Source organism: Lissotriton vulgaris, chromosome 2_1 (genome assembly GCF_964263255.1).
Source record: "Lissotriton vulgaris chromosome 2_1, aLisVul1.2, whole genome shotgun sequence".
In the NCBI taxonomy this organism is placed as follows: Eukaryota; Metazoa; Chordata; class Amphibia; order Caudata; family Salamandridae; genus Lissotriton; species Lissotriton vulgaris.
Window position 1 is genome coordinate 1,973,949,537 of NC_141687.1, and position 21,048 is coordinate 1,973,970,584.

The 21,048-nt window shown below is 45.5% G+C and overlaps 1 protein-coding gene across 1 annotated transcript in view; it reads right to left on the bottom strand.

Annotated features, from left to right (window-relative positions):
• Positions 1–20,820, bottom strand: part of UNC45A (unc-45 myosin chaperone A) — a 277,165-nt gene extending 256,345 nt beyond the window's left edge. Inside the window, exon 1 of the mRNA XM_086958180.1 lies at positions 20,695–20,820. Within this exon, the coding sequence (XP_086814306.1) occupies positions 20,695–20,715 (21 nt within the window). The 5' untranslated portion in view covers positions 20,716–20,820. The remainder of the gene's footprint in view (positions 1–20,694) is intronic.
• Positions 20,821–21,048: the final 228 nt, after the last annotated feature.

Consider the following 21,048-nt stretch of genomic DNA (forward strand, 5'->3'; position numbering starts at 1 on the left):
CCCTGTGGTGTCTCTGTGTCATGCCCCTGGTTAACCAAGCCAATCTTCTAGCAAATGCACACCCCGCAGGGATCACCCTTGTGGCGAAGATCAATTTTCCCAGCAGCAGCTGGACCTCTCCTAGCGTTGCCTTATTTTGTCGCTTCAATCTACCTATAATCTCTCCTAGCTCCGCCACCTTCTCAGGTGGCAGTTTGAATGTCCCTGCCACAGAGTCCAGCTCAATCCTGAGGAACAACAATTTAGTGGTCGGGCCCTCTGTCTTATAATGCTCCAAGGGGATTCCCAATTCCCGGGCCATGTCTGTGAAGTTCCGAAGAAGGTCGGCGCAGTCCCCTGTGCCCGGTTTGCCAATAAAGAGAAAGCCATCTAAGTAATCCACCCGTTCCCCCGTTGGGGCCCTTGTTCCTAATTCCCATTCCAGGAAACTGCTAAAAGCCTCGAAGTATGCGCAGGTTGCTGAACAACCCATCAGGAGGCACTTGTCATAGTAGTAAAGTCCATCTAGCTGAAAGCCTAACAACTGGTAGCTCTGTAGGTGTACTGGCAGGAGGCGAAAAGCTGATTCAATGTCTGCCTTTGCCAACAGGGCCCCCACTCCTGCCTGCCTTATTAGGTCCACAGCGTTGTTCACTGATCCGTATGCTTCGGAGCAGCTCCCCTGCTCAAGCCAATCGTTGACGGAATCATCATGGTGGTGTGGCAGGTGATGTATTAACCTGAACTTGCCTTCTTAGATACTACGCCCAATGGGGATATCACCAGGTTCTCAGGGAGGGAGGCAGGGGGGATGAAAGGGTCAGCCACCCTGCCTTGCTGGACTTCCTTTTCAATTTTCTGTCTAGCTAGCCCCAGGTTGTCTCCAAGTGATTTTAAGTCCCCTCTTTCACTGGCGCCCTTGGGACCCTTGAAGGGAATTAGAAAACCTTGCATGAAGCCTTCTGCCAGTTTTGTCTGTCCGTTGCCTTGGGATAATGAACCAGTAGTTGCAGCAGCATGCTCACATTTATCGGAGTTGGTAGCGGCTGTCCCCCGCCCGCCCCCTTGATGCCACTCTAGGGGGGCTGACTCCTCACATTTTATTGGCTGCCTTCTCTTTTCCTGTCCAGGCCCCCTGCGCCTGCCTGCATATTGTGGGATGGCTTTCCCCGCAGGACCCACATGTGTGCTTGAACTGCCCCCTGCTCGCCATTTACACTCATCCTTATCGAATTTCCTGCATGGTTTTCCTGTTTTTCCTCCCCCTTGGTTCTTCCCTGTGAACCCCTGACCTTGCCCTTCGTTTTTGCCTTTACTCCCGAAGGGCCAAAAATTGTGGTCTTTTGTGCTGACCCCCTCTCTGGCGGCCACCATGTGTGTCGTGAACCCCTCCATGTCCTGGCAGTGTCACTACATTAGTGGCTAGGTCTGCATCTTTTCCCTGAAGCACTCATCATATTTTAGCCATGCTTCACCCTGATATTGTCGTTGTGCATCATGCACCTTATGTTCATACAAAATAAGTGCTGCTGCACTCTCTGGGAATTTTTCAATGAATACACAAGCCAATATCCTAAAAGCCCTCAGCCAATTCTCAAAAGACCTTTCCACCCTGGGCCTGCGTCTGTCCCTCCCGTGCCTGGCGCACCTCTAGCAGTGAAAAAGTATTAATGTATTCTTTTCTCCATACCATATCCGTTCTTTTACCGACAGTGGGATAAGGTTGGCTAGGCCCAAAAGCTTTGTGGTCGTGTGGGTCACCTGGAAAGGGGCATAGGTATTCACTAGCCGGTTTCCCTCTCGGGTCTGGGGCTTTGTCTGATTTGTTGCCTTCTGGAGCTGCTACCCCCACTTGTGTGGCTTTGACTCGTTGTGTTGATCAATCCGCTGGGAGGTCAGCCGCCCTATGCCCTGTCGGGTACTTGCCCTTTTTGGGTCCCTGTCCGGGTTCCTGGCTCATTCCGCTGTGAATCGCTGATGTTGAATGTCTCTTCCTGCCTCACCTCGCCAAGTGGGAACCCTTCATGGTCTGCTCTGCTGTTGGCACTGTGGAAACACACGGAACCTTCAGTTCAGAACTGAGGTGAGGCAGGAAGAGACATTCAACATCAGCGATTCACATATCAGCAACACAGAACTGCTGCAAGTAATCGAGTCACGGTTATATTAAAGAAAAGGCTATCAGGATTCTGATCAATTTGGCTTTTGCGTATCTGATTTGGTCTACTTTCATTTTGTCGTATGCCTTGACAAAGTCTATGGGAAGACGAAACACGTGTTAGCAGTTTTGTCTGGATGGAACATCAAAAAAAGAAAAAGAAAAGACTTACATCATTTGAAGATATATTGTTTGATGTGGACTCTGCTTTACGAGTAGAATTTACTTTTTGGGATTGTTCTATTCATGTTAAAGAAACAAGTAGGTAAAATATTGATTCTACAAACCTAAGGGAACTACATTGGCCGTATTTGTAAACATAGGGGTGTGCTGAAAATCTCTTTCTATTTGTTACCCCTTGCAAACATGCATAAAGTTTCCAATCTTTTTACACGTATTGCACTTCTTTCCATGTGCAGGACAATTCATACTCTTACCCAAGTGATTACTTGTCAACACCCTTGCAAGCAGGCATAAAGTATCCTACCTTTTTAGACTTATTAAACTTTTTTCATTGTGCAGGACAATTCATAGTTACCCAAGTGATTACTTGATCCACACCTATAACAGTTGTCACCATAAGATCCGTCTTGAATATTTCTTGCATCCGTGACTTCCGTCTTCTTTACTAAACTCACATTTACACACTCTGAACCAGTAGTACCAGTGAGCACTTTCACTGATTCAATAAAACGTTCTCTCTTTAGCAATTTCAACTGTTTTATATAGGGTAGGATTTGTACAACATAGAAAATGCACTTGTATTTTTTGTAGATAGCAATTCAAGACAATCTGCTTTCTAATGTGTTCATCTATTGCATTATTGAACTAGCATGTACTGGCTAATATTCTGAGTGCCGCCACATACTAATCAATGTTTTCTAGTATAGAAATGAAAACGCTATAAAAGCACCCCTGGTTCCTCTGAAAAATGCAAAATTAGTCTCCTTTGCGCTTCTATAAACACATTCTACCTTCCATTGTGGCCTGTGTCATCCCCTGGAGGTTGCATGTTTGGTAAATGATCAAATATTTTCTAGCCTTCATTCCCCAGACAAATAATAGTGTCACCGTTCTTTAAGGGGGAATAGTTACCACCATCAAGTAATTTTCAAATGCTCGCAACCAACGTTTCCATTCCACATTTTGTTTACGAGGGTTAGGCAGAAAATGTGGAGGTTGTCGAGTCTTACCATTCCCGGACATCGCCAATAAGCTTCAGAAATTTTTGTTGAGCTGGTTTACGCAAGGTTCAACTTGCTGCCAATATGCGGTGATAGAAAGGTAAGACACCAGACAACTCTTGCTGTTATTGAAGTATTTAATTATAATAAGATCAATACAAGCCCACCAACCAGCATACTCATCTCCTCGCGCCAACCGTCTTCATGCCAGTTAGCTGTTCGAATCATCTCCCATACGATGGTAACCATTAAGGATGCATATAAATCCAGCATGCATCCAATTTCAAGAGGTTCACAAAAAAAAAAAACACATCAGGCCTTATTACAATGCCGGTCGGAAACGTGTCCGACCAACATCGTTTTGGAATGAAAACCGACTAGTAGTCGGTGTTTCTATCTGCCAAAATAGGATGCGACTGCCCATGAGGCATTCGAAAACATCCTTTTATTCCATTCCTTGCTTGTGTTGTGGCTGAAAAAGGGCTGCAGCACAAGCTGTATTGGAAGAATGAATGTTTACAAACATCCATTCCCCGTGTGCAGGGCACCATGTGGCACATGGGGTATGGATGTCTGGGGGAAGCACTATAGGTGCCCCCCAGGCCTCTTATCGGAGGCTTCGGGGGCCATCCTAGGTGCCCCCAAAGTCCGTTAACGTCAGCCTTTTTATGGCAGTCAGACCACCACTGAAAGGCTATCTGAAAGGGATATTGTAATCCCTATGGCGGTGCCAGAGCAGGCACCGTCCCTATTGCAGGGTATTACCCTTCGACCAACAGGCCCTTTGAGCCCGTCAGAAGCGTCAATCAGTCCCTTCACCCACTGCCTCCTACCGCCTGCATCATAATGCAGCAGTTGGACTGCGGTACCAGAAGTTGGTTAGAGCGCAATAGGCGGTCTGTCGGTTTTGATCCGACCAAAATCGTAACAAGACCCTTAGCCGGATTACAGACATTTTGTATTTATGTTGTGGCTTGTTGTGGTAAGATGTCATTTAGATTTGGAATGTAGGATTTAGAATGATTTCTTAGAAACATTCTCTTCTAATGTTCTGGCAGTGACCGTTCTCTCAGTTGCTGCCAGGACATCAGGCGAGTTGGATGTGCCATGCCGTGGGCGCTAAATGTTGGAATAAAACTCATGTTCCACTACTACTTCATGTGAGTGTTAGAAATGGGATTCCTGGCTGGCTGAGGTTGGCACCAAAGCCAGGCAGAAATCACTACTCTAATCAGGGCAAGGGAACTACCCCTCAGAATGACCCCTGCTCACCCTTTAGGTTGCGTGGCGGAGCAGACAAGGCTAAACTTCGGGGCGCTATAGTTAAGCATTCATGACCCTTCACAGTAAAACACACTGATTCCCCCCACAAATAGACACCAGGCTGTGGTTCTGTAAAAATATGTAATCTTTATATAAAATATATATATATATATATCTTTTAGGCAGGCAGATATCACAAGACCTTATAACGTGTTACTTTACTTTTGGGCAACCAGATCTCAGATGTGGGCCACAGTTCTCTTTACTTAATCAAGTAGTGTCTTTACTTCTTAGTTAGGGTGTCCTGCACTCATGGACACTCTTTTTTCAGGCGTTTGTACCCAGTCTTGGGAAGGTGCGCTTCGTAGCGCTCTTGTGCGTTGAAAAACTGAAGAAAACCCCGGGCCCTACCAATGCTCACGCATCTCGCGTGAGCAGGCGGACGCGGATTCCCACGGTGGGGGCTGAGCTGAGGAGCAGCAAGGAGGAGATGAGAGAGGCCTCGGGGAAACCCAGGACCTGCCTTCTCCAGCGGTGGGGGCTCTTGGCTGCAGTGAGGAGCAGGCGGGCCAAGCGCACAGGAAAGGTAATGCGCTCCGAATACAAAGGCTTCGATTCTCAAAAGGCACTTCAGCTCAAAGGCGCTTCGGATCAGATTAAAATAGAAAGCGCACACTTCACTGTAGACGGGGGAAAAAGAACGTTGCGGGCCCGAGCCCGTGGTGTGCACAATAGATATACCTTTGGAACGTGGGTCAAGGATCCAGTCGTCCCTCGATGCAGGGGGACGAATCAGGCTCTTGGTGCGCTTCTTAGCGCAGGCGTACTTCTTGGATTAGTCGTCCCTCGGGCATGGGGACGGCTCGTAGGGGTCTGGTGCGCTTGGGGGCACCAGTGTAGCTTCGGACCTTCACTGCAGCGGGTGTGGGCACACAGGCAGGCGCGGCCCACGACCTCAGTACAGACTGTACTGGGGTCTCCCATAGGGGGCGACGCGGCCTGTAAAGTCTCAAAAGGGGGGTGAAGCTGGGCAGCAGGGCACGTTCCAACGTGTGGGCAGCTGTCCCGGCGATGATCACCAGCCTTGGAGGAATTCCAGCAGGAGGGGCGAGCGAGCGCTTCAGCGCGCTCCTAATGTCAGGCGGGGCAGAGGAGCAGGCAGCCTGACCCAGGGGCAGAGAGCGACTCCAGCAGAGCGAGGCTCTCACGGGTAAAGGGCAGGCGAGCTCCAGAGCGCCACAGCCCTACGAGGGGGCGATGGGGGCGCAGACTCAGCTCCAGCAAGAGGCACACACGGCTCGCAGTACAAGGCGAGCGACGGCACAAGGAACCCACTGGTCCTGGGGTTCCGTTCAGGGGGCAAGCTCCAACAAGCCCTTGGAGACAGTCTCAAGCACAATTCTGCAAAGTCCTTTATAGGTCTTCTCCTCTCCTTCCTCAGCAAGGCAGACAGCAGGCCAGTCCTTCCAGCTTCTTCTTAGTCCTTCTAGTTGGGCAGAGGTTTGTTGTGGGAAATAGGATCTAGTTTCTAGGGAGCAGGGCTCCTATACTTATACTCAGTTTCTTTTGTTCCTTCAGGCCAGGGGGGCCTTTGCATAGCCTATTTCAGTTTTGAAGCACTCTGTTGTGCTGTTCCTGGCTTTTCCTTTCAGTGTGAGGGGCAGGCACATCAGACGCTCCGCAGGAGATGGAGCCAGCATTGTGATGACAGGGGCAGCCAGGAGTACTCTGTTGACAGTCCTCCCTCTTCCTGGGCCAGGTGTCAGGCTGAGTCATCAGTCGCTCCCCAGGAGGTGAAGCCAGCATTGTGGTGGCAGAGCACAATCCTATTCAGAGTCCAGGGGCACTCCCACCTCCCACTAAGGTGTAATCCTTGCATTCACCACCTGTCATCCCCCAACCCTGTCACTCACACAACCCAGACAGCAGATACACATCCTATCAGAGGCGGGCTGAAATGGTTAGGCAAGCAAATGCTAGCTTTCTAAAAGTAGCATTTGCAAACACAGGATATTAAAATAAACTTTACTAAAATAAGTATTTTATTATTCTGAGTTCAGGCATACTAAACTTGACTTTCTACCATGTTCCCTGAGCCTGCTGGGATTATAGGGTGTAATAATTCCAGCAGCCCATCTTGGCCTATGAGAACAGGTAGCCTTACAATAGTGAAAAACGAAATTGGCTGTGATTCACTATTAGGACAGGCCACACACACCAGGGCATGTCCTACCTTATGCTTACAATGCACCCTGCCCTAGGGCCTATCATAGGGGTGACTCATATGAAGTAAAGGGAAGGTTTAGAGGCTGGCAAGTGTGTGCACTTGCCCAGCCAGCATGACAGTACCAGACTGCACGCAGGTTCTGCAATGGCAGACCTAGACACATTTTAAAAGGCTGCTTCTGTGGGTAGCGCAACCAGCGCTGCAGGCCCAATAGCAATATTGGCATTCACAAGCCCTGGCACTCCTGGTGCACTCCACTGGAGACTGACAGTAAATCCAATGAACCAATCATGGAAATCAATCAATGTACACATTTTCATAGGGAGAGCATAGGCACTTTAGCACTGGTCAGCAGTGGTAAAGTGCCCAGAGTCATTAAACCAACAAAAACAGGTCAGAGAGAATATTGGAGGAAGGCAAAAAGTTCAGGGATGACCCTGCAGAAAGGGCCAAGTCCAACAGTGAGGATATTCCTTTTACATATTGCCTACAAGCTGGATTTTCAACACATATGCATGCTCACCAACCTGGAGGAGATCAGCATTTCAAGACATCAGAAGCCAAAACTGTACAACGTTGGGCGTTTTCAGCACCTCAGTCTGGGGCTGTCATGAGTACTGTCTGGCCTTGATTGTCCCTCTTACAGGCAATTTTCGGATGATTTTAGGAGGTTTTGTTTGTTTGAGCGCTGAAAGCTACCCGGTGCATGCTGTCACTGCCAGGTGCTTGTACCTGCAACTGAATTTGTCCAGGGTTCATTCTTCATTCTGTGCAAGACACATTAGTCCCCCAGAGACTGTGCTAACCAAGTCATCGCGTTCAGCAGCCATCTTGCTTTGGAAGTTCAGTAGGCTCAAATTTCGGAAATGCTTCTTTGTTTTTGTTTTCTTGTTTCCACTGTGATTTCTCCTGATTTCGACCATCACACTCCATCGGCCTGTATATGCGGTGAAAGGCACGCCTGAATTTGGGAGCTTTTAAAGTGTTTTGGTTTCGGTGTTAGACACACCAAAAAATTCACAAAGAGGAAGGCTTCCCTGGTTTTTATCTATGGCCTGTCATTACGGTTACACGATGATGGGCAAACCAAAAATGTATTAATACTGTGATCTTCCTGGAAAACATTATTTAGATGTTATTTATATTTAAGGATAGAAAATGTTTATTTAGTTTTTCTTTTACAAAACATTTTGGAGGGTCTGGATTGATTTAATTTTACGCAGCATATCTACAAAGAGTTCACCACACCAGTTAGTTTTGCCTCCATCTTTTCTGCACCACCTGGACAAACCAAGTGGAAGCAGTGGTTTAAGTAATTTTTTTAATATTTAGTCGCAGTGGATGCTACCAGATATTATTTTTGGATACAAAATTGGCATTATTATATGGTAGTCTTGGGCATGCTGCACAAGAGATATTTGATAATCTTCCGATTGCAGCACCAGTGCGAGCTCACGTAGGGGATAGTGATGGTCAAACTGATCAGTAGAAGGAGGCTGTAGAGGGACAACGGAAATTCTATTCTGAAGAACCCAGTATATTACTTGAGAGACCCAGGTTTTGTTAAGCGTAAGCAGAATGTGGAGGAGAGTGTAAAGAAATATGTCTCTGAGTTTTTTAATATTTGCTGCGACATGCGAATTTGAAGAAAATATTGAGACATGTATACAAGACCAATTTGTGTTCAATTGTTACTCCTGCAGAATCCATGAAAGATTATTGCCATAGGAAATCCAACTCTTAGTTAAGTCATAGATTTGGCAAAGGAAGTAAAACTGACCAATATTTCACTGAAAGCTTTGAATGCCGACGTTCCTGTGAACCTACTGAGTACTAATGATGAGACTGTCGCAGCATGCAAGGACGCTTTATGTGCAGTTAGCGTATGTGGGAAAGGAGATAAAAAGATTGTACGGAGACGAAGGGGTCCATTACGATGTCGGGCGAATCGCCACCGCCATAGTGGCGGTGGCGATCCGCCCCACATTCATGCCCGCCCGCCACCCATTTCCCACCAGCCATATTACTATGGCAGGGGGGACCGCAGCGGACGTAAACACCGTCCGCCGCTTTTCCGCCCCGGACACCCCGGACACCGCCAGCCATATTATGAAGGGCTTTCAGACATGCCTTTCCATGGCGGCAATGCCGCCACGGAAAGGCATGCGGAGACTCCCTGAGGGGGCCTGTCCCCCCGCATTTCAAAGTGCAACATGGCAGGCACCGCGCAGTGCCTGTCATGTTGTGCTTTGAAATGCACAACATGCATTTTTACCATTGCGGCGGGCGGCGCTTTCAGCACCGCCCGGCGCAATGGTAAAAATACCGGATACGCCTGCCAGTGTGGCGGGCGCATCCTAATTGCTAAGGCGGGACCGCCGCTCCTATGGCGGGCGGTCCTGTTTTGCATGGGGATGGGAGGTGGGCAAAGTCCGCCCGCCATCCTAATGGGGGCCCTAAGGTTTACTGTTACAGGTGTGGGTCAAAAATTCACATTGGTAGCAATCCTAACAGTCCTGCACTTGAAAAGCGGCGTATGTCCTGTAAGAAAATGGGCATTTTCAAGCGGTTTGTAAAAGAAATAGGACGTCAGTTAAAGTCAATAGCATTGAATTATGATGAAACAGACTTACAAAAATCTAACAGTGTGGTTTTTGACAATAGAATATAATTCCATTATAGGCTCAGAGGTCGTAAAAGGAGCTTTTGTACAAGCCTAGAGTGATGGGATTTCTCTGCAAGTCAAGGTGGATTTGAGATCTCCCATAACAATCTTGAGGAGTTTTACATTTTAAGATGTTTGGGGTTATGATGTAAAACTTATTCCGACCAATGTGAATCCAAAAGCCTTTGGAGAAAAGGACATAAAAATGGTGGTTTACTTAATTGCTAATGTGGAATGTTTAAGTAGAGTCACATTCACAAAGGTGCATGTTGCTGTTAAAGGGTAGAACATCAATGGGTAGAAGGAGCAAGACCACTGACTCATGGTCAGTGAAATTGCTCTCCCTCGCAGCTCCACTATTAAGTGAGGCCTTCCCCAGAGCCCCTGCACTCTCGAGTGTTGGTGTTCAAGGCCCACCTCCACCCGCAGGTTTCACCTGCACCTCATCCCTGGTGGTCCAGTGGGCCTCTGTCTCCATTCTCTTGCTCTGCTTTTTCTCTCCTTTTTTTTACAGTTTTTTCCCTCACTTCTATCTCCCCCCTTCACTCTTTTGTGTCTTTCCTCCGTTGTCACTTGTTTTTACCCTCATCTCAATCTCCCCCTTTCACTCTCCTGTGTCCTCTGTGTCTTTCCTCCACCCTTTCTTGCACTTCTTCTGCCTTATTTGCACTTTTCTCTCTTTTTGCCTTTTTCGTTTTGCCTTTTTTAGCCCGTTTTTTCCCGCCGCTGCTGCCCCGGTGGCCCCTCCCCCCCCAAGCACGACCAGTGCGACCGGCCCAATCCAGCTCCCCTCCCCGCTCCCACCTCCCAGCTGTACAGCCCTCCCTGACAATTACTTAATGTCGGCCACTGCGGGGACAGGCGAGCAAGACCACTGACTCATTGTTATATTGCTTACATTGTCTCTTTAAATGCTCGTGTGTAGAATGTAGGAATGTTAGGACATGTATTATTCTAGCTGTAGCGGTCAGTTGATGAGCTGCCTGAAGACTGGTTACATCGTTTCGCTGGCGATCACCTGTTGTTGTAATTATCTTCATTCTTTGACAAATAAAGTACCTTAACTATAATTTCTGCATGATTCCTACACTACAAATTGGCGACGAGGGAAACTGGCACTGTTTAGAAGATTTGGTACTCTACGACTCAATGCGGTGAATTGGATTTTTTTTTTTTTTAAAGATATATAAGGCTTTATCTGAATCATCGCAGAAGCAGTTTTTTTTTTAATATCGCGATTAATAAGCGTGATATTCGAACAACAACAGGTGAGAAAGTCGGGAGAAAGATATTATTTATTTTGAGGAATCTCTCTCATTATACAATATTAATGTACAGTAAGCACTGCAAGCATAAATAAAGATATGGCGCAACAAAATTTCTCAATAAGCTCTTCTGAGCCATTTTGGGTTAAGGGTGCTCAACCAAGTATAAAATGGATTGAGTGGAAAGAATATTTTATAAATTACATAGAGGCGGTGGATGAAACCAAAATGATGAAATCTGAGCAAAAAAAGCTAATTTTGCTACACTCTTTAGGACCCATGGGTTTAAAAACTTATTCAAGGATGAGTAAATCTACAGATCCAGATTTGGATGATTTTGACAATGCTATTAAAGATATGGACAAATATTTTGCGCCAAAGGTTTGCATTGGTGTTATAAGACATAAGTTCTTTCAAAGAAAACAGACAAAGGAAGAGACTGTGGATGAATGGATTGACGATTTAAAAAAACTTGCTATTGACTGCAAATTTGGTGGGTTGCATGACGATCTTATACGTGAACCATTGGTCATGCATAACAATAATTATGCTCTACAAGATCGTCTTTGGGTTAATGGAGACGCACCATTAGATGATGTGGTAGCCGTTTAGAGGAAGTCAGAGATGTCTGGTAGGTGCGCTACCGTGGTTAAAGAGACTGATAGGGATGTAAGTAAAACATCTGGAGCTATTTGAAGATTCAAGGTCCTGTGAAGGGTTATCGTCAACAGCAACTAGGAAGATGGATAAATCAACCGACGAAGTTTCAGAATACAAAATGTAAAAGAAAGAAGATGTTTTAGATGTGATAGCAAGGAACATCTTGCGTTCAGTAAAATGTGTCCTGCACTAAAGAAGAAATGTGGCATATGTGGTTTTATAGGCCATTTTAGTAAAATGTGCTGTAGGCGTAGTAATGTTAAATATATATACTATGAGGAAGTTGATGATGTGGAAGAAGATGTGGTGGATGATGAGTGGGTGAAGAATGTCAGAGGGAATTATGTTATTAATATTTCAGAAAATTCCTTGGAAGGCAAACCCATTTTGCGAGATATATTTGGGGGGGTAATGGTGAGTGTATATGCGGATACTGGATCCCCTTACACCACTGTAAATGAAGAGGTTTGGAAGCAAAAATGTGTTAGTAAGATCGGAGAACATTTGAATACATCAGATATTTGCCCTGTTAGCTATATGGGAGAAAAAATTGACATGCTGGTTTTCAGGTAGCTTACCTTTTTATTGAATGGAAGGTCCACTCGAGGGAAGTTATATGTAGCGAAGGTGGGACCATCTGTTTTGGGATGGTTTGATCAAAAACATTTGAATATTACATTATATTATAAAGTCCTGATTATGGATGATAAACTGGGGGAGGTGCTATCGGAGAGTTTTCCGAAAATCTTTGGTAAAGAATTGGGCGCTCTAAGGGGGTTTGAGCACAAAATTATTTTAAAGGCAGATGCTCAGCCCAAAGTACACAAGGTAAGACCTATCCCCATACTGATCAGAGAGGAGGTGAAAAAAGAGATTTAAGGATTGTTATCTAAAGGTATAATTGAAGAAATCGAAACATCTGAATGGATTTCTCCGACTGTGGTTGCCCGGAAACCCAATGGAAAAATGTGTTTATGTATTGACTTGCGCCACCTGAACACATCGTAGTTGAAAAATTTCGCCTGCCATGAACTAATGAAATGGTGTCTTCATTGAGAGGTGCAACATGGTTTTCTACGATTGACCTCTCTGCTGCATATCATCAGGTGGAGTTAGATCCAGAGTCTAGAAAACGTACGGCGTTCATAACGCCGTTTGGTTGTTACCAGTTCAGGTGTACGCCTTTTGGGCTGGCATCAGCTGCAGCTGTCTTTCAGCGATTGATGCATAAACTTTTTGGGGAAATGGGTATGGTTTCTTTTTTTCAGGATGACATTCTGATTGCAGCGGCTGATAAAGTAAATCATGATTTGAAATTAAAACAAGTGTTAGAAACGTTACAATCAGCAGGTTTGACGGTAGAATTATCCAAGTGTAAATTTGGCCAGAGGAGAGTGTCGTTTTTGGGCCACATTATTAGTGAAGAAGGTGTCAAACCCAAACCTGCGTTAGTAGAAGATATTGTAAAATTTCCTGCACCAGTCACAAAAGAAGAAGTGAGAGCATTCCTTGGCATGGCCGAATATTGTGCAAAATTTATAAGGAATTTTGCTGCAAAAGTTTTTAACATACGTGCTCTTCTCAAGAAAAACACAAAATTTGAATGGACTAAGATGTGTGAGGAGGAATTCACAATGATCAAAGTTGATTTACAAAATGTATGTGCACTTGCCAGTTTTGACCCTAATGTTGAGTGTTTGTTGTCAACGGATGCAAGTGATAAAGGCCTTGGAGCGGTGTTGTCACAAAGGGATTTAGATGGAAAGAAAAGAATAATTCTGTTTGCCTCTACAGCTCTCTCTCCTGCTGACAGTAGATACTCTATTATAGAAAGGGAAGCTTTGGCCTGCGCATGGGCTTTGGAACATTTTTGAGCCTTTGTGTCGGGCAAACCAGTTATTGTTCACACCGATAATAGGCCATTAATTCGCATTTTGTCATGTGAAGGATTATCTGGGGCGTCTGCAAGATTGGCTAGATTGTCTATGCGAATGAAGGAGTACATTTATAGAATGGTTTATTTACCTGGAAGAGATAATCGCATTGCTGATTGTTTATCCAGATTACCATCCCCTCTTGAAGAGTGTGTTGAATGAATTCTGTGTTGCTTTGGTACATGATTCTGGTGCACCCGCCATCAATAAAACTGAATGGATGGATGAGAAGGAAAAAGATACTGTGTTGAGGAGCGTGATGGATTATATCTGCAAAGGTTGGCCTAGGAAGGGTGATATCAATGCTGGTTTAAAGGCTTTTTGGCTAGTTCGCATGGAATTATCTAGTGATAATGGTGTACTTTTCAGAGGTGACAGAATAATTCCACTGGTGTCATTAAGGACGAAAGTGCTACAATTATGCCATGAAGGTCATTTTGGGATCATAAGGACCAAATCTATTGTAAAGGGAATGTTTTGGTGGCCAGGTGTTGATGGTGCGGTTGAAGATTTTGTGAAAAGATGTGTGGTTTGTAATTCCGCTGACAAGACACTTCAAACTTTGAAACCTGAAATGAGTGATGGTTTAATACCTGATCTTCCATGGGATACTGTTGAAGTAGACATTATTGGACCTATAGGGGAGCTAAAGAAATTTGGATTGGTAGCTCTTGATCTTTTTTCGAAATGGCCTATTGTCAAGTTTATAGACAGGATTGACACTCAAACTGTTCTCAAATTTTTAGATAACATTTTCATTATAGACGACCAGCTAACCTCATCACTCAGCAACTCCACCCCAACCATCGTGGAAAACGACGACGCCAACACCGCAGCCCGAACCCTGCCCAGATGATCTCCGACAGCACCAACACCATATCCCACCTCATGAAAAACAACAACACCCACACCAAGAAAACTAGATGGTTCACCATCGAACTTCGAGAATCCAGACGCACTTTCCGCCGCCTTGAAAAGACCTGAAGGAACACCAAATCCACAGAAGCCCACAACAACTTCAGAGCCGCCTCCAACGCCCACCACCCACTCATCAGAAAAACGAGAAAAAAAAAGCGATTGAAGACAGAATGTCCACTCGTGCACACAACAGCAAAGAACTCTTCAACAGCATCAAGGAGTTCGCCCAACCCACCAGCGAGTCCACCGACCCTCTTGTGAGGGAGGGATGTCCACGACATCCCTCCCTCACAAGACCTCTTCAACAAACTCAGCACCTTTTTCCACCACAAAATCAAGAGCATGTACGACAACTTCAACAAAGACAACCAACACACTGAATCCTCACCAACCACACCCGACACTCTGAAGCCAGCGATCGACAATTGGACAGCCCTCACCACCAAAGACACACTGAAGACAATGAAATTAATCCACTCCAGGGCATCCACGGACCCCTGCCCCCACCACATTTTCAACAGAGCCGCCAACACCATCGCACCAATGCTCTGCCACACCATCAACCACTCCCTGGCAACCGCCTCGTTCCCCGACGACTGGAAACACGATGAGATCAACCCACTCCTGAAGAAACCCTCGGCGGACCCCACCGACCTCAAAAACTACAGACCCATCTCCCTGCTCCAGTTCCCAGCGAAAGTCATTGAGAAAGCCATCAACAACCAACTCACCACATTCATCGAAGAGCACAACATCCACGACTGCTCCTAATCAGGCTTCAGAAAAAAACACAGTACGGAACCCGCCATCCTTGCCGCAACAGACCACATCCGTACCTTACTGGAGAAAGGAGAAACAGCAGCCCTCATCCTCCTTGACCTCTCAGCGGCGTTCAACACGGTCTCTCACCGCACCCTAATACGCAGACTCCACGACGCGGGGATCCAAGACAAGGCCCTCGACTGAATCCGCTCCTTCTTCTTCGGCAGAACGCAGCGGGTCAGACCCTACACCTACCACCTGTGGAGACCTTCAGGGGTCCTGCCCCAGCCCTACGCTCTTCAACAACTACATGGCTCCGCTCGCCCCCATCATCAGAACCTACGGACTCAACATTGTGTCGGGGTGAGTAGTCACGCTTAACAAACACCTGATTTGATTTGAAGGATTTAGCAAGGATGGGTTTGTATTTAGGTATTTAGTTCCTGAACTGAAGAGCATGTAAGAGTAGTTGAATTGATAGAGGATGATATAGATGAGTTAACCAAACATAAGGCCCAAGTGGGAGCGTTGATACAGAATCACCTAGGCATTGAAAACATCTTACTAAAATTCACCATCATCTTCCAGGAGAAAATTAGTTTTATTAAGGGGTTTGTGCATCACATTCAACTCAAACCTGTCATCTATTAAGTACTCAATGTCCTCCTTGGCATTAGGAAGGATTAAAAAAATAATAATAATTACAAGACCTGTGTTCACAAGTTGTCTTCAGGCCAACAGAGTCCTCCCAGTGGGTTTCATCAATAATCGTAGCCAAAAAAAGGGTCAGGTGTGCAGAGTGTGTGCCGATTTACACCAATGAAATAAAAATATTGTGGTTCATTGCCATCCTGTTCCTAAGATCCAGGACTTATTGGCAATTCTAGGTTGGGCTAAGTTTTTTTCACTGACTGACTTACACTCTGTATATCACCAAATTGCTTTGACACTAGCCTCACAGGAAACTTACAACATTTCTGAAACCATTCGAAGCTTTTGAGTATTGTAGACTTCGTTTGGACTTGAAGCCAGTGGCGAGCATTTTTCAAATGATTATGAATAATCTATTGGGTGATATGCAGGGAGTACAGGCCTCTCATGATGATATTTTGTTATTTGCCAAAGGCTCATATTTGTATTCTGGACAAAGTATTAAAAGTATTGTCTGATACTGTCATGACCATCAGACGCAACAAGTGTCACTCTGCATTTCAGAAGTTGGAATACTTGGGTTACACTATATCTTCATCAGGGATAACACCAACATTTTCCCTAATATAAGCCATCAGAGAAGCCACCGCACCTAAGGGCAGAGGTAGTTTTAGATCGTTCCTCGGTCTGGCAAAGTGTTATGCTAGATTTGTGCAAGGTTACTCTCGCACAGTAGAACCTTTGATAGTGTTATTGAGGAAAGGAGTAAAATTTCTTTGGAATGAAGAATTGCAAGAAGTATTTGGGGAGGTGGAAAAACGTTTTGTTGAAGTACCTGCATTGAAAGCATACAAAGTTGAATGTTAGTTTATGATTACTGTGGATTCCAGCTTAACCGGACTTGATGAATTTCTCAGCCAGTGGGTTAGCGGCAATGAACAAACTACTGGATTTGCGTCGAGAACACTGAAACAATATGAATAGCACTAAAGTACTATAGAAGGTGAAGCCCTGGCGTGCATGTGGGTTGTGCAAAAAATGTAAAGCATATATTTGAGGTTGTGAATTAGATCTTTTTACTGACCACAAACTATTGGTACATATACTCATAAGTAAGGGATCGAACAATACTTCTGAAAAGTTGAGAAGATTATTATCCATACTTCAGGCGTATAATTTTGAGATCAAACATTTGTCTGGAAGCAAGAATTTCCAAGCTGATTGTTTGTCCAGATTGTCTTTGAATGATGATGAGGATGAAGTATTGGAAGATACAAAGAGTGTGGTTACAATCTTGGATGTAGTTAACAGAATTAAGGACAAGATATCAGCGGACAAGTAGTTGGAGGCAAGCCAGGCAGATACTTATTTGGGAAAAGTCATGCAGTATATCATGCTGGGTTGACCTGAAGTCAACCTTTCCAAACTTTATATGCAAGAAATCTAGAACTGTCTGAAAGTGTAAGGTATTTCATTGAGCTGCCTGTCGCATTTGGATTATTCATGGTTTCCCATTCAAAACAAGCGGTTTAAATGCACCAAACCCTAAAAAATTGTGTTGCCTTTAAGGTGTTTTTTTGTTTGAGGGTAGTCATAAAATTGGCGGCAAAGGCGGGGATTTACATTCAAGTAACAAGCATTTGCTATGCAATAGGTTTCGCATTTACAAGAGTTTGTGCTATTGACATTGCAAATGACAATGCCTTTTATTTTGATTTTTTAAACATAAATAAAAGGCATTGTCATTTACAATGCCAATAGCTTAAACTCGCATAAATGCGAGGCCTATTGCATTGCAAATGCTTGTTTTATTTCCCATTTGCTTGCTCTAAAATGTTGGCCTCATGCATGTTGTGTGCACTGTGGGTTGAAAAAGGACCCTCTCGAATGAATGTTGAATGGACTGTAGTGAGCCACCCTGCTCTGCATGATGCCCTGCTGATCCCAATAAAACCTGATAGGATATAAATGCAAGCATTGGCATAACCAATAGGTCTCGCCTTTGAGACCTGCTGCATAACTAAATACTTATAAGGTCCCAAAGGCGAGACCTATTGGCTATGCCACGGCTGGAGTTCCACTGCTTTTAACTACATTTATGTCTGGAATGCATCTAAATGATTTTAAGCCCCGCCCGCTTAAATATGTAGCGCTGTTCATCACTTGCAGGCCCCATGTTTGCCAGGAACGATTTTACAGGCCAGGGCCTAGACCCTCTCACCAAGAGAGGGGAAATTAGCAGTGCAGCATTGAGCACATTAGCCCACAGAGATAGCGAGAGCTGTCACTGATTGTGTGTGGGAGGGGTGAGTACAGCACACATGCGTCTGGGAATACCATGCAGAGTCTGCTGGGCTGGGGCTGCTGACTCGAATCGCCTCCTAAGCTCGGGATAACCAAAAAGCATAAAGTGCATAGCCAGCGCTCATTCATGGATCCACACCGCGCCTTGTTCCCGCAGAAGACTGATAGTGAGGAGCAGAAGGGCGGGCCTTGGAGTAGATCAGAGCTATTCCGCCCCCAGAGTGGAACTGCAGAATAATGGGCGAGAGAACACAAACCCCAATACATGTCCCGGGTAGACCCAAGACAGCGCAAAGCAAACCGCTCACCTGAAAACCCGACGGGATGCTACCAATTCTGAAAACAACAACGTGGAGGTCAAAACAAGGGAGGAGAGTTCTGCCGCCACTGAAAATGACCCACGACACCCATGCGCATAACTTTAAGGATATTGTCCCTTTGCGCCTCTTTCCTGGGGGGATGGATTCTCTTTGTCATTTTGAAGAGCTAGAAAAGGATCTGCGTTGAGGCACATACGAGCCTGCCCGAAAAAAGTAAGACTAGTGCGCTAACCGTGCTTTCTTGAGCTAGCGCCAAAATGTCCAATCTCTGTACCTTAAACCCCGGCCCTAAGCAGCAGGCGTGTTTACTAATACTCCATTCGTCTTTGAATGCTGTGTTATCCGGAGCTGGTGTTTTTAGGGACTCCGTGAAGTGGCGTCAGTCTCTCCTAGAAACTTGACTGTTCATTTATTGCACTTGTTAGGGATGTCGTGAAGAGGTTTGGGTAGCGCAGAGAGGTGATTGCTGACAGAGGTCAGGGGGCGCTCCCCATTGGACTTCGAGCTCAGGGCTGGAATGCACGCAAAAATGCACACAGCCACACAAACTCACGATCGGAACACGTGCTCGAAGCGCTCGCCATGACGGACAGTTTTCTCTCTTTCTGCCGTCTCACTAGGACGGACTCGGCCGGACTTCCTGCTGCCGTAAAAGGTTTATTATCTTCTTTATGGGGCCATCTGTTTGGACCCATAAAGAAGATAACAAACCTTTTACGCCAGCAGGAAGTCAGGGCAGTCCGTCCAAGTGGGACGGCAGAAAGAGAGAAACTGTACGTCACCACAAGCTCTTTCCCAATGGCCGGCCACCGTTTCACATGAACGGTGATGCCAGCCAATGGGAAAGAGGGGCGGGGCTTAAAGCCCGCTAGTGAATCTCCCTTGAAATCATAAAATCTTGCGAGCGAGACTACCCATGTGCGCAGTCGACGCCACGAGACCCAATAAAAATGCCTAATTTAAATTGCTGATGAACTAAAATTTTCAGTCATTTAAAACAATGACATGCTGAAAAGCTGTACTGCCTGAATAATGCGCCCCAAGCCCTCGTCCATTAGTTTTATGGTGGACTCTAAATTCCCACTGTGAAGGATCAAAGGGTAAACAAAACTCCCTGCCGCCACACCATGGCTGGAAGAGTTACAGAAGCAAGGCAAGATTGCTGTGTTTAGGTGACAAGAGCTGCTGTTCTGGCGCTCCTGTGCGAGCTCAGCCGAAGATTGCAGAATCAGAGCGGGTCCTGTAAAAAGTGCCGCTGAAGCACAATAAAATGTGAGGAGCACTACTTGTGTCTGGGCAAGGCCCCAGTAAGTACCCGTACTCTTCTTATCCTAGGAGAAGGTCCGGTACTCAAGGGGTGAAAATTACAAAGTGCCGGTACTCTGTACCGGTGAGTACCGGCCCATTAAAAACACTGTATGTTTCGAATATGGTTAGAAGACAAAATGGAGAGAGAACAGAATGCACAATCTGTCGGGAGCACTTCAAATTCAGTTGTATGAACACAATGAAGTGAAGGAGCACTTTGACCTAAAACATCATGTTTAAAACAAAGATTTGAGCATCGGAGATTAGGTTATGGTTAGAAATCCAAGGAAAGTTAATATGGGTGATTCGAAATTTTCTTTACCAGTGCAAATTGTGAGAGTTACCAAGGTTATGGTTGGTGGAATAGAAGGCAACAGATAAACATTTCCCTTGCACAAGCTAACATTATTAAATCTCGGAGCTATGTAGATAGTGATTCTGATTGGCAAGCCTGGTTGAAACCAAACAGAAGTTGGCAATTGTGATGTTTGAGTGCCTGTCATGACTGCCAATTATATATCTGGCAATAGGAGTTCATCTTGTTAACAGGTGGTGAAAAAAATTATGAAAAAGGATTTAAAGGCTATGTATTGTATCAAGAAAATTTTTGTTTGGCTATAAGGAAGGAGGTGTGGTAAGAGGTCATTTAGACTTGGAATGTAGGATTTAGAATGATTTGTTAGGAACGTTCTCTTCTTGAGGTTCTGGCAGCACCTGGTATGTCAGTTGCTGCCAGACCATCAGGAGAGTTCGATGTTCTATTTTGTGGGTGCTACATGTTGAAAAAATAAAACTCGCTTCCCTCTACAACTTCGTGTGAGGATATTCATTTATACTTGTTTACACATGTAGTTTTATCAAGAATTATGTTCGCTTTGAAGAATACCACTCCACACTTATCTCTACCTCGCACTGATCCTACCCAGTACTTATCAAACTATTTCTTTTAACATGGCTCACCACTCCATAACTTATTGGGAGCGCTCACTGAATATCCTTCCATTCCCTTCAAACCGCTGAAGAGGATCCGTCCCTACACTGCCATTTACATGACATGTTCTGCTCGGGATGAGGCAGCCTAGGCTTCGGTGCTCACCTCTGGGTCGGTTTCCCCCATCTCCGTGCTGCGGATAGCCTCGGACAGGTCGTTGAACTCTGGCGACTAGCAGCCGGGTGAAGCTTCCAGTGCCTGGGGCTGTCAGACTCCAGCAGTCGCCGAGCCCGGTTCACAGACAAGCCACGCCCCTTCAGCGGGGCGCGCAGCTATGATGTCAGAAGCGTCTGTATCAGTGCTGGGAGTGCATGAATGTTGCTTCTTGTCTTTCCTAATATGGAAGAAGGAGGAATTGTGTCTGTTTTGTTGGCGAGAACTCTAGGCGCCGTCTTTTCTGTGTGATATTTAGACATTTGCTTCACGCATACCGCTGACTGAGCCCAACTAAAATTGTAA